The following is a 14,816-nucleotide window of genomic DNA, read 5'->3' as shown; positions in this document are numbered from 1 at the left end:
GAATCCCCCTTGTGGGAGTGGGTCAGGATCCTTCTTCGCCTTTTGCTCGAGGCCAGGTTTCTGGGGCGGAGCAGTGCAGGGTGCTGTCGGGCGCCTAGGGTGGCCCTCGGGACTGGGACAAACCACTACCAGGAGCCAGATCAATAGCTGCCAGAAAAGGAGGAGACGGAGAGGCGGAGGAATGCTGTGGGGCCCAGCCTGACGCAGCGGCAGCGGCGGCGGAGCAGGCCACTGCTAGGGCTCCCGGGCCACCCAAAACAGCTGTCCCTCCGCCTTCGCCTCCAGCGGCTCGGTGCGCGTGGGAGTGAGTGCGTAGCGCGCCCGCTGGGGGTCGCGGGCTCTATGCATCCTCTGAGATCGAGCCCTGGCGGAGGGAGGCGCACTAGCGCGCGCGACAGGAGGAGGCGGGGAAAGAAGCGGGCGAGGCCGAGGAGAGGGAGGGGGAGGGAGGAGGAGGGAGGAGGGAGGAGAGAGGGACCCGCCCGCCGAGCCCCGGCTGCCTAGCATGTGTGGCCGCAGGCATCCGACGCTGCCGCTGTCCCCCGGCTGAGCCGCGCCCGGGTGTCCCGGACGCAGCGTGAGCCAGTGTGTGTGTCCGCGCCGGTGAGCGCCGCGCCGGCCCCAGCCTCTCGCTCGCTCCCGGTTGCTGCGGTGCATGTTCGCTTCCTGCCACTGTGTGCGGAGAGGCAGGAGGACCATGAAAATGATCCACTTTCGGAGCTCCAGCATCAAATCGCTCAACCAGGAGATGAAATGCACCATCCGGCTGCTGGACGACTCGGAGATTTCCTGCCACATCCAGGTGCGGGAAGCCCCCGGAGAGGGTGCAGGGCGCGGGGTACCCCTCCCGGGAGCAGGACTGAAGGGGTGCTCTGAGGGTGGGCGTGCGCGGGTAGGAAACCCACCCGAGCTCAGGAGCCCGGCCAGAAAGCCAGATTTCTCCTCGTTTGCCCTCGGAGGCTGGGGTCTTTAAATGCCAGCCATGAGGGCATGGTCCTCCGCAGGCTCCAGGCGCACCTTATCTGCGCCGGGTCCCCTTACCTGGCATGCACCTTGCACTCATGTCTCGCTGTGTCCAGGTTGGGGGAGCCGGGCAGTTACCTCCGGGGGCCCCTGGCCCCTTCTGACCCTGCTTCACCAGGAAGTGGGAGCCCCGCGAGCTGAGAGGGACACTTGCCTGTCGCCCACTCTTGTTTCCTCCCTTTCTCCACGTGGATAAGGCATGCACCAGTCCGGGTTCACTCATTTCTCTCTCCCGCGCCCAGGCTCCAGAGGTGTCCTCAGTCCAGGGACCCTCTTCCGGCTCCCTCCTGCCCCTCTGCCAGTGGTCTTTACTTCTCTGTGTGGGGCAATGTCGAAGTTTCCCCAGAGTGAGAAAGATTGGGTAGCCTTGGGCTCCAGCTTTGAGAAATGCGATGCGCACAGGGTTGAACAGGAGCTACCTCGAAAGGAACATGTGAAGTCCGAGCTTTTCGGAGAAAGGATAAGGATTTGTGATGCCAGCAATGGGGAATCCTGCAGAGAACTGGGTCCTGGGAAAAAGAGTCCTTTGGAATCTTGACGGACATTCACTATTGCCCAATGTAGAGAATGCGCGTTGCTTTGGCAAATGCATCTTTGCTGGCATCCCTTTCCTTGAGTAGTAAGTGCCTTTGGGCTTGCAGATCTAGTGTGAACTGCGAGTGTGTGTGTGCATGAACACGCGTGTGTGTGCATTTGCGATGCGTGTACATATAGGCAAGTCTGTGCCTCTTTCCCTGATCCCAAGATGCCCCACTAGGAGCACACAATCTGGAAGGGTCGTATCAGGGGCTCCGTACTATTAGCTTCTGACTTCAAAAATTTTTAATTATTTCTGGGATTTCCTCTTCTCACCTACCAGTCTTGAGTCTTGAGGTTCCAGGACCATGCCTGTGAGAGGTAAATGGGGCAGCGTCTCCCAGTGGCAGGAATCCTCTCTAGACTGTGTTAACCATATATGAATGAAAGGTCTTTCCCTACCTATTAGAAAAAAAAAAAAAAATCTAATGTCCCCAGATGGTGTCATTATTTAACCAATCAAAACGAATTAAACCTTTATGTGTGTGTGTGTGTGTGTGTGTGTGTGTGTGTGTGTGTATAGTTTATGGCACCAGGACAGTGCAATTCATCTGTAAGCTGATAGCTAGACAGGTTTCAAGGCAGAGATGTGATGCCATATGATCTCACAGGAAAGTAGGCTCTGGTTGAATTTTCTGAAGAATCTTGAAATTTCATTCTGAGCTAAGCACCACTGCTAAACTTAATAATAAAAGGATTAGCAGGCTAGGCAGTTTTTCTGCTGCCACCATGGTTGTGCAGAAATGTTTGGCATGTACTGTCTTGTGATCCAGAGAGAGGTTTGCATGGTTTGCTTGAAGTGCTAAAGTGGATGTATGGGTGACTTAAGTCATAATGAATGTGCAGATAATAAAGGGGCCAACAGTAGACTGTGAGGCTGTTGCGGTCTTTCCCAGTCTCTCAGCCCTCTACTTTCTCTGACTAAGATGGAGTTGACATTTGTTTTTTCTTTCTCTCCTTTAAGACCAACTCTTCCTTAGAATAGATAAGTAGCCCCCAAAGGACAAGCATTTGTTTTCTATTGTTCTAGGAAACAATCAAGTTTCTTAACCTAATAACAATTTGGAAAGTTTTAATTTTTATAGCCCAACTGATGCCAAACAGGTTAAATTTTGTATTCCAAAAGGTTGATTTTGACATTGATTAAAAAAAAATCATGAAACATTTTTTTCTGCCTCTCCTGTCCCCAGATGGTGTCATTATTTAACCAATCAAACAAATTAAACCTTTTTATTTTGATGATTTTGGACATAATACTTCTTAGAGTATTCCAAACAAGAATTAAAATTTTACTCCCGGTATCATCTAGGTTTATCCCTGTTTGTTTAGAGAACAAAAATACTTAGAGGCATCAGCACTTATTTTGGGAAAATCCACTTGTGTTTCTTCCCTCCATTCTTTTCTTCCTTCTTCCCTCCTTTCCCTTCCTTCCCTCTCCCTTCCAGGGAATCAAAAAGTTAAAGGACTGTATGGACTATCACAGAGAGGCACACCCTCCCACCGTAGCCCACACCTGTCTGCCTGAGTTAGGAGCTCTCACACCTGGTGCCTATCTGACCCCTGTTCTCTCCAAGGTTCAGGTGCTATCTGTGGAACCCAGAACAAGTAGAGAAACTCAGGTCAGGAATCCTTGGAAAGATCCTTCCAAGGATCAGTCTGCCTTCCTTATAAGTGAGTACCCCAGGTTGAAAGAAAGACATCTACTCAAATAGGTTCCCTTGGCAAGGTGCTGGAAGGTGGCTGCTCTGGAGATGAATTCAGGACATGGTAGAAATCTTTCAGATTGTTGTTTGGGGCCACGTAAAAACTCTAGGTACCAGTTTTGAGTATCTTCCACGTGACAGCCCTTTGCACTTATTAGATCTAGTCTTTACAACAACCTTTAGATAGGTATGGTTTCCATCTTATGGATAAAAAAACAGAGACACTGAGATTTTAAGTGACTTGTCCAAGTCTACATCTCTAAAAAGAGGCTGAGTTTCTGGCATTCAAACCCAAAAATTGTTTGGATCCAAAGCTCATGTATATTTTTGACATATTACCCCATAGTTAAATTGCCCAACTTTCAGTGACACTTCCAGACACTGAAGTCGATAAACCCAAGGTGTGGGGTTTGCACCAGTGACTGAAGGCCAGTCGAGACTCATGATCAGTGAGGTCTAAGTGATCCTCCCTGCCAGTTTGCAAATTTAACGTACCCAGAGTCTGATAGGAAAGCTGGTAGCCCAGAGCTGATTGAACACCACAATCCAAAGGCCACTGGGGGTCATTTCTGCTCTCAGGAGATTTGGTGTTTGCCTTCAAGAAATCTATGCCACACTATATTTTTATATTTCAGATTGTGGCACCTCAAATTATCCCTGTGCATTAAAAGATGAAGCTAGAAGCTAAGGGGGACTTGCCTGGCTGTGCTTTGATTACAGGGTGTGATATAAAAGGTTTTGTCCTCTCAGTGTACTTTCCACAAAAGGGAGAAGGCGAGTATTCTACTTACTACTTCCCTCTACCCCAGGATACTTGCATTTACTGTTTTTTTTTTTAAATGAAAAGATGTTGCAAAACAACAGCTTTTAAATATTTCTTTCCCAAATGATATAATTTGATTGTATTTGCAAAGAAAACTTTCAAATACACAAACTAACAGCTTAGTCTCAGCACCCTGGTGGTTAGTTCCAGTAGGAAATTTGGAAGTCACTATCTTTGTCTCATCACTGGTATAGGATGCTGTCCCATCATCTCATTTACATGTAAATGTTTAAGTAGAATGGAAAAGGAATTCCAAATAAACGTGGAGTAAAAGGGAGCACTGGACAGAGGCTCAAGGAAGGGAAGGAGTTGCTGAATGCTCCCTATTGGCTTTTTCCATTTGAGCCAAACCTTGAAGTTCAGATATTGTAGGAGGATGTGGATTAGCCTTACCCCCCTTTTTTCATTCAGTCTTGCTGCTTTAATTACAGCAGAGTCCTAGCCATCCTTTATCCATTTTTCAGAAACCGGCACAGATATTCACAACTCTAATAAACTTGCCTTTTTTAATACTAATATCAATTGAGTAAAATTTAGACTTTTTTACATTATTCATCTTTAGCAAAACCTGGTAAACATGGCTGACATGTTTTGAATTGGTGGGAATCTGTGTTTGTATTTGAACAGCAGTCCCAGCATAGTGCTTTTCACATAATAAGAACTCAGTAAATAAAGGTACAGATTGAATAATTTCCTTTCTAGTCTATTAAATTCACAAGGGTAGGGACATTTTTGTTGTTGATGTTGTTCACCATGGAGTCCCTAATACCTGGAGTAGTGTCTGTAGTATTTTATGTGTTCATTAAATGAATGAGAGCTAACCTACACAATATTTAATTTAGCTTTCAACACAAGGATAGCATGATAGCATTGGCTTGGAATCAAATGTGTGATTTAATTATGTTAGCAACCAGTTGTGTGACATTGAGTGAGTCATTTCTTATTTGTAAATTAAAGGAGTTGGGTTAGAAGAAGGACAACAGTTTTAAAAGTCTCTGGTTTAATTATTACATAGGAAAATTGCATTTGAGCAAAACAGGGCTATCAACCGAGTGGTTACATTCATGTTATCTCAGGTGATTTTCATAATTATCCCACATTATCTTCATTTTATTGATGTTACTGTGTTATTGCATGTTATCTCCATCTTGCAGATATGGAAAATGAGATTCAGAGTGATTAAGCAATTTGGGTCACCTGGGCCAATTAATAGTGAGCCATGTCCAACTCACTATTACAGGCAGAAACCCAGGTCATTTGATGCAAAATCCAGAACTCTTTCTTCTCCGTGGCAATGCTTCTTGGGACTTGAGAGTTAGGATGCTTTTAGTTGCAAGTAAGAGAGTAGCTAAGTTAAAGTGGCTTAAATATTAAGGATACTTATTATCTTACTTAGCAAGAAGTCCAGAGATGAGACAGCTTCAGGGCTGTTCTCCAAGCTGCATAGGCCCAGGTGCTTTCCATCTTTCTACTTTGCCATCTTCAGCATGACTGCTATGTCATTATAGCCTCCCTGATTATAAGGTGGCTGCAATACTGGATGTTGGACACTACCCCACCCAACACCCGGAGGAGGCACTCCCTCATGTGTTTCTTTTTATCACAGAGGCACATCTCTCCTAGAGAACCCTTCAGTCTTCCCTTCAGATTCCGCTGGCCAGGACTGGATCACATTCTCATGCCCTAGCTACAAAAGCATCTAGGAATATGTCCATCTTTATAATGGGAGATGAGCTTTGCCATTATGGAAGGAACAGAGGAGTGTGTGTGTGTTGGGGAGGAACAGCTAGCTGTTGGCTGATCAAGTTTTGGTGTCTTTCAGAACCCGTGAAATTGGATTGTAATTATTATTTCAAGAAATCTTTCAGGAGAGTTTAATAAAATTTTTTCTCAGCTCTGGCTTATTTTAGAAAATATTTGTATGATCCAGTTCCTGAACAATAAAAATCATTAGATAATCCTTTGTGGGTTTGTGCTGTTAAACATCAGCTCAGTCCTTACTGACGCTGTATGTTCTGGGCCACTGAAAGGTGGCTTGTCTAGAGCAGGTGCAGCTCTCTACAGAGAGCAAGCTTTATGCTTGTTGAGGTGGCAGGGTGGCAGGGTGGTGGAGGGCTTACGTTCTAGAGCACTGCTTGCTTGGCTTTGAGCTGTGGCTGTGCTGTTGTGTATCCAGGTGACTCTGGGTAAGTCACTTTAACTGTTTGGGCCTCAGTTTCCTCATTTATAGAGTGATAATGACAATGGCACAGATCTCATGGATTTATGAAGGGATTGAATGGAAGAATATGTGTCCAGTATTTCGCTTAGTACTTTTTTTTTTTTTTTTTTAGTAAAAGCTGAAAAAATTGTGAGTGCTATCTTAACTATGTAAAGATACATGTTATGATTTGGACATTAGGTGTTCAGAAAGCTCCTGTTTAATGCAGGAATATTCTGAGGTGAAATGATTAGGTCATGAGAGCTGTAACCTCATCAATCCACCTAGTTTGAGTGGACTATAGGCAGGTGGGACACGACTCGGGAAGGTGAATCACTGGGAGTGTGCCCTGGAAGGGTTCATCTTGCACAAAGCACCCCCACCACCACCCTGCCACCATGAACAGAACAGCTGCACTCTGCTATGCCCTTTACCATGATGTTCTGTCTCACCTAAGCCCAGAGTAATGCAATTGGCCCACCAAATTATATGTTGGCATGTGCTCATCCAATTACCATTCCAACAGACGAGAAACTACCCTTACCCTCCGCCCCCCAACCAAACTGATTACAATAGTACTCTGCATTTGGTCAATGTTTTAACATTTACAACATGTTGGTACATACATTTTTCAACAATACAGTGGAGAATAAGTGAGGAATTATTATGCTCATTTTATAGATGGATAATAGGAGGCCCAGTGACTTGCTTCAAACCAAGGCCCATGATCATCCTGCTGGTGAAATCCAAGTTAGGTTCAGTTGACGACCACATCGTTTCTGCTAGTAAGGATAACCCAACACTTTTCTCTACCACGCTTATCTAGAATTCCATGCAGAATCTACTGAGAACCAGACAGAAAAGGAACAGAAAGGAGAGATAGTTTTTTGAATACTGTGGTCCAGCACCAACGGTTTTAGGCCTAGATAACATACGGCATTTCTTTATATTAAGTATATACTGAAAAATGCAGTACTATTCCAAAGATCTGCTAGGATCTCAATCCCTTGATACCCTCAAGGTAAAGGCAGAGTGCATTGACTACAGGGAGAATGTGATATTGCTACCTCCACATCATTTGGATGGCATATCAGCCAGATGCTTTAACTACAGGCAACAAATTCTAATTTGAACTGACATAATATTAACGACATTTACTGCCTCATATATTCAGGAGTCCTGATTTAAGGACTTAATTCAAGGATTGAGACGGTTTCCCTGGGGCTCCCTTGCCTATTTCTACCTTTTGCAATGGCTTCATTCTTGGGCTGATATTGAAATGGTTATAGTAGTGCCAGTTCTCATATTTTCATAGAACATCCACTTTCAGGAGAAGAGAGAAGCCATGTCCAACTCACTACTCCAGGCAGAAATCCTGTAGTCAATATGATCAGACTTCTCAGGTCATATGCCCTCGCCTGAACCAGTGACTGTGACCAGGGGAAAGGAATGTGTTCTTAGTTTAAAGTGGCCTCAGATAACCCTGGGATTCAGGGTGGGATCACCTTTCCCTCCAGGTGTTGTTCTGCATCAGGGAGAATGAATACCTAAAAGGCAGGACCGCCTTTGGAGAAAGGGGGAAATGCCTCCTAGGAAGATAACCCATAATACCTCCTCTAGATAGTTTGTTTGGTTAGTTGTCAAAGTGTGGCTTGGAGACCTCTGGAAGGCCCTGAGATCTTTCTGTGGGGGTATATGAGGTTCAGACTATTTTCAAATGTTACTAAGGTATTGTATGCCTTTTCCCAATAAGTTTTATTGAGATATAATTCACATTTCCATTTAATAACCCACTTAAAGTGTGCAATTTAATATATTAACTAAGTTGTACAAACATCACCACAATCAATTTTAGAACATGCAAAACTCATGCCCTTTATCAGACATTCTCAATTTCCCTTTAAACCTCCCTGCCCTAGGCAACCACTAATCTATTTCTTGCCTCTACATATTTGTCTATTCAGGACATTTGATAAAAATGGAACCATGCAATATGTGGTCTTTTGTGTCTGGATTTTTGCAGTACAATGTTTTCCAGGTTCATATATGTTGTAGCCTGGATCAGTATTTTGTTCTTTTTTCTTGTCCAGTATTAGTTCATAGTGTGGATATATCATAATTTGTTTATTCATTCATCAGTGATGAACATTTGGGTTGTCTCCACTTTCTGGCTATCATGAATAATGTTGTTATGAATATTCCTGTAGACATGTTTCATTTCTCCTGGGTATGAACCTAGAAGTGGAATTATTGGGGCATGTAGTAACTCTATGTTTAATGTTTGAATAACTACTGAACTGCTTTCCAAAGAAGCTGAACCACTTTACATTTCCACCAGCAGTGTGTGAGAGTTTAAATTTTTGCATATTCTTTCCAGCATTTGTTATTATCTGTCTGTTGGATTATAACCATCCAAGTGGTTTCTGAGTGGTATCTCATTGTGATTTTGATTTCTCTGATGCCATTTGCATTTTCCTGATGGCTAATGATATTGAGTAGCTTTTCATATGATTATTAGCCATGTATATATCTTTGAACAACTGTGTATTCAGATCCTCTGCTCATTTTTAAATTGGGTTATTCTTTATTATTGAGTTCTTTATGTATTCTGGATATAAATCCCTTTCTCTATTCATTGATTTGCAAATTTTCTTTCCCTTATTTGGGCTGTGTGCTTCCTTTTTGGTGATACAAAAAAGTTTTTGAGTTTGATGAAATCATATATATATATATATATATATATATATATATATATACACACATACATATGTATATATAACACATATGTACTTTTATTTCTTATGATTTTGATGACATAGCTATGAAACTATTGTCTAAGCCAAGATCATGAATATTTATGTATGTTTCCTTCAGTTTCATGGTTTTCTCTCTTACATTTAGGACTTTGACCCATTTTTGATTTGACACGTAGTTTAAAACTTACCATTTGAATGTGTACAATTCAGTGGATTTTGTTATATTCACAAGGTTATACAACCATCATTACCATCTAATTCCAGACATTTTCATCACCCCAGAATAAACCTGTACATGTTAACTGTCACTCCTTATCTTTGATCCATTTCGAGTTAATTTTTGCATATTGTATAATATAGGGGCTCAACTTTATTCTTTTTATGTGGCTATCAAGTTGTGCTAGCATTATTTGTTGAAAAAAATGATTCTTTCCCTATTGAATTGTCTTGTCACTCTTAAGATGATTGTCTTTCCCCATTTCCATTCTCTCACCTGTGTACAGTGTACCTGTTGTCCAAGTGTACATGTTTTGAGGCTTCATGAGGTGTGATATCCCAGCAGAGTGACGGGAGAAGCATGATGAGAATCCAACTCTCTGTTGAGTTAGACCTTAAGATGTTTGCAGAAATGTAGAACAATGCTATTTTTCTCACTAAATTATTTTTTAATTTGTTTTGTGTCTTATAACTTATGCTATTTATGTTGATATGTAGATTACTGTTATTTTTAAATTACAAAATTGAATATTTTAAAAAGTCTTAGGAAATATTGACATATACACAAAAAATTTATAGATCTTCAATTGTGTAAAGGAGTTTAACAATTGCTGCTATAGGTGACTGGTGATTTCCTGAGCTTCCTGAAAAAAAAAAAGTCCTAAATAAAACAAAATAGAATTCCTGTTCATTTTGGGCCCTCATTGGTCACAAATTAGAGGTTTCTGAAATATGTACATTGGGTATGTATACATGTATATTTGGAATTCTCTGTAGTAATCCTATACCTCTGTGGGTGCATGTGTTGCTTGTGTGAGTGTTCACATGTATTTGTGTGTGCATATGTGTGCATGTATGCGTATTGCAATGTTAGGAATTGAAGAATAAGACCAGAATCCTTTGTGTAAAATATTTCCCAAGATGCTCTCCAGCTGCATTTTGACTTTTTTTCAGCCCTAATAATTAGATGAAGCCACATTTTATTTTGAGACCCTTCTTTTGATTATGGAAAATGTGTAGCAACTATGCTTGTGTTTAAAATGTAAACTGCTTGAATCAGATTCTTCAGTGACTTGAGTTCCTAAATTGTTACTTCTTTTTCTGACTAGACATATTAGGGAAAACTTAAAAATATTGCAGGAATGAAAATATAAGAATTTATCTTGTGGAGAATCTAATATGAGATTTATAAGGCAAAAGTGATAGACATTGGGTAGATAACAGGATTTTTTTAGTGCCACTTTGTGTGATGAAGAATTTCAAATTTCTCCTCCCATGAAGTAGTAGAGAACCAGATGTGGAATTTGAGATGGGCAAAAACAACAGGATTATGTTCAGGAGCCACCAGGATAGATTTTGCAGCTGGGGTTTGATTTGAACTTGATTCAGGCTAACGAGATTCAGTGTTGAGCCCCGAGAGGGGGTGTGTAAATGCTTCTCAGTCTCTGATGTTTCTGAGAATCTTCTGTACTCTGGTTCAAATGTAGAATCTGATGCATGGTTTCTTGGAAAGTCATTTCTAACATGCTTCCAAGTAATGCTTGAGCCTCTGGTCTGTGGACCACACTTGGAACAGTAGGACATTGATGGAATTATCAGTCTCATGATAAAACTGTTTCCTTGAGTGTGGGGACTGTTCCATTTTATTTCTCTCTATGGTGCCTCACCTGGCACACTTCTCTGAGTTAGATGTTCAGAGAGTGGTTGAATGAATGCATAAAGAAATCCATGTTGATTTGGACCAAAGTGCTGATTAGTTGCTGAGGATGGAATGATTCCTTATGATAGACTGCCCAAGTCAAATCAAGAGATGGCTTTTCAAACAGGATTTCCTGTGATGGCAAATCTGATGAGTATTGAATGTTGGTGAGAGCCAACAGGGGCCTTGAGTTAGTGACAGCTTTCCTGTTCCTCTGGGCTACACTTTCTACTCTTGCTCTCCTGTATCCTGGACTCTTGGTGGCATTGCCAAGGAACTCTGAAAATATCTTGGCATAAATATTATGTATAAGCCAGGAGTGACTGGTGGTCCCCAGAGGCATATGGGACCCAGCTGTTTTTACTTTCAGATGTGACCCTGAGGGACAGCAACCCAGGAAGACAATATAAAATGAGTTCTTGTTGTAACATGATCTTTGGAGCTGTTTGTACTGGTGGCTTTCCCTGAAAATGGGATGGAAAGGAGAGGGTCACTTTAGAAAAGAAAAAAGATGTTTATTCTAAAAGGAAGGGCATTTGTATATATTAAACCACTATGTTTTTCAAAAGTGAATTAAAGGTTTTTGAAACCACATCAATCTCATTAAATAAACATTTGTTAAATATCTTCTATATGCCAGCATGGAACTAGCAACTAAAGACACAAAAGAAAATAAAATCAGACATTGAGAGGCTCACAGTCATTTGGGGAAAGATAGACAAGATAGTAATTCAAGTACAAAATGACAGGTGTAGACAGGTGTATGCAGGTGGAAAATCAAGAGGAAGCATCTGTATCAGTCTGGGCCATCAGTATTTCTGAGATAGATGAATTTTGACTTCCACTTGTCCTTTTATATCTTGCTTACCCTGGGTATAAACCAGTATGACTGGATGTGGGAATGGAGAAGGGGAGCAGCTAGGATGAATACCAGATGGTGGGTTTCAATGACAGGGGTAATGTTGATGCTGTTCCAGGAGAGTTAAGATCAGTCACATCATTTTTATGGGCCAGTACGAAATGAAAATGTAGGGTTTCTTGTTCAAAAATTATTAAATATTTTAAGATGGTAACAGGAAACCATTAAGCCAAGTAATGGCCCTTCTAAGTATGGGTCCCTGGGGAAAGGTACATGTCACATCCCATGAAGCTGGCCCTGAGGACATAAGACTAACATAGAAGCAGGTTAGAAGAGAGGATTATGAGGTCCACTTTGATATGTTGACTTTGAAGTGGCTGTGGGATATGTGAATGGAGAATTACCAGTATACAGTTGGGTCTAAGGAATAAAAGTTGCTGGACACAAAGATCTGGAGGCACAGGTCAGGGAGTTCTTAGGGTCTCTTTAAAGTGTCGGCAGAAATCACTAATGATGAAACCACCATGACTGGTCTTCCTGTTTTGTCTACATTTTTTCTTGGAGCATTATGGTAGATTAAATCAATGGATTATGAACTATGGAATTCTTTCTAAGAGCACTTGATTGCTTTCTCTTCATTAGTCAGCTCAGATCTGAATAAGATCAAGAGATGGTCCCCATTTTCTTCTGCAAATAGGGGAGCCAAACCATAGTTTTCAGTAAAATGTGTTTTTCTGTCCTTAATCCTCATGTCCTATCTTGAACTAGCAAATGAAAAAAATCTCTCTCAGATTTCAAATTCTGAGTCTCAAAGCATAGGATTTCCACTATAGGCAAGTTGCTTCCTGAGACAGTGTCATGAACATTAAGTAGACAATACATTTTAAAATTCTGTCAACAAAACTATGAAAAATAGCTTTGCAAATTATACTGCAATAATTTATTACTTACTTAATATTTATTTATGTCTCAGTTATCTCCTATGGCAAATGTTGTTTTCTACTTGGTTTCCAGGGGGTTTATTAAAAAATTAATTAAAATAATTCAAGTTCTGTAAAATTGCTCACAGAAATAATCTATTATTAGTAATATAATGACCTGAATCTTAGATGTACAATATAGTTTATCTAAATGTATCTATGATTTTGGGAAGGTATGAAATATGAGTATTCTGTAGCAGGAGAAAGCAATTAACATATTAACACATCAGGATTTGGTTTGTTTTACCTCAGAAGTATAATTTGTTGTTGTAAGGTCCCAGGAAGTCAAGATTGACAGAACCTGGATCTTCATATTCAAACAGAAAATTCAAACACAATATCATTTACTCATGGATGTTGTAATAAAATTAAGCAGTCTTTAAAAAAAACAGTAACTAATTAGCTTTATTAATAGAAGAGGGGGGAAAATCCTAATTAACAAGTTGTCTAATAATTCTTCCTTGATGTATTCTAACTAATGTTTTTATTTTTGGCTGTTATATGCACATATTATTGCCCATTGCTTTGAAAATCATGCTAGTCATTGTGATTTGTGTCTTATATAGGCATATTACAATGTTATGGTGATGTTGGGTATTTATTGGTTCTTTGTTTCGTATCAATCTTTGTCTTTACTTCTATTCATCTTTATATCCTCAAGTAGTACAGTAATAATGTGTATTAGCTAGTTGGCTAAATCAAAATACAGAAAGGTATGAGATCTCCTACTTGGCAGGTTAGGATAGGGTATTATGTCTTGAGTTTTAGGTTTGCTCCAACTATACTGAATACTACCATTATTTTGTTTTTGAATCTTCCTCCATAGTCAAAGTAATGTAATTCTTTCTTGCTAACAACTTTTTTTAATAGCACAAGAGGGAAACCATACATTGTTCACATTTCTGGGTAAAGAAAGCAAATTGATGTTTTAGGACGGTCATCCAAGGACACAGTTTAAATTCTTTCCTTATCTGCTTTCTTTAGTAATGAAAAATGAAAATTGTAGTCAACCTACCACACCACACACACACGCACACACATACACAAAACCACACACACACACACACAACCACACAAACATATGAATAGTTTGTCATCTAACCTAACTAGATAATTAGTTTCCTTTGATCATTTGGCATGGTATAAATATTGCTTATAGTTCAAAATTTAGAATTAACTCCCAAGATACTGCAAAGAGAAATAAATTAAGGATAATGTCAATAGCATTCCCTATTTACCCTCTAAGGAAATTTCTCCTGTAGTGTGAAGATTGCAAGTTGAGCTCTTAGCAATCTCAGACCATGATATTTCAAGGGCCTCTAGAAAAACATGAGAACAAAATATTTATTGGCTCTAGCTAAAGCCTTATTAGACTCTCTTTGTTTTGAAGGCTTACGCAGAAGAGTAATGAAATCTCTGGAGTCAGGGGTTGAAGAAACATTTCAGGTTCTTTCATACCACCTGGAGCCTTGTCAAGAATAACTTCACCTCCTGTGTTCCCAAATCTCAAGGGAAATGTATATCTGCTGAGGGTCATCCTGACACCTGGGGTGGGGGGCACCCTGAATGACACCTTTAACTTTCAGGTTTGGAGACATAGGTTCTCCACCAGGCATAGTTGGCCCTTTTTTGGTTCAGTGCTGATTAAAACGGGGCCGGGCGGGGGAGGGGAGGTGGGGAGAAAGGAAGAGTAATGCAGAAACTCAAGGGCAGCCATGAAGCCTGGGTTTGCAGCGCCAGCAGCAGTGTGGTAATTTGAGAATAGCAAATTAGAAGAACAAAGCAGATTCTAATCATAGGCCACAGAAAGGAAGGTGGTTCAGGTTTATCTCCAAATTGTACTTCCATTAGAGAAAGGGAGGCTTTTAATGCTATTAGCCAATATATATTGTTAAAGATTTCTTTCTTCCTTTCTCCAGGCTTTCTTTAGTACGTTCACTGAGTAGGAAATGCCAGCCAGCCTTTCTCTTCCTTGTGGTAT

General features: G+C 40.9%; 1 protein-coding gene across 1 annotated transcript in view; it reads left to right on the top strand.

Annotated features, from left to right (window-relative positions):
• The first annotated feature begins 460 nt into the window (after window positions 1-460).
• The window catches only part of FRMD3 (FERM domain containing 3), a 251,414-nt gene continuing 237,058 nt past the window's right edge, over window positions 461-14,816 (top strand). The window contains exon 1 of the mRNA XM_081266586.1: window positions 461-802. Coding sequence (XP_081122712.1) covers window positions 656-802 — 147 coding nt within the window. The 5' untranslated portion in view covers window positions 461-655. The remainder of the gene's footprint in view (window positions 803-14,816) is intronic.

Source organism: Spermophilus citellus (genome assembly GCF_964194105.1).
Source record: "Spermophilus citellus genome assembly, chromosome: 2".
NCBI classification, from domain to species: Eukaryota; Metazoa; Chordata; class Mammalia; order Rodentia; family Sciuridae; genus Spermophilus; species Spermophilus citellus.
Note: the sequence above shows the minus strand (reverse complement) of the source record. Positions and strands in the feature narration are given on the sequence as shown.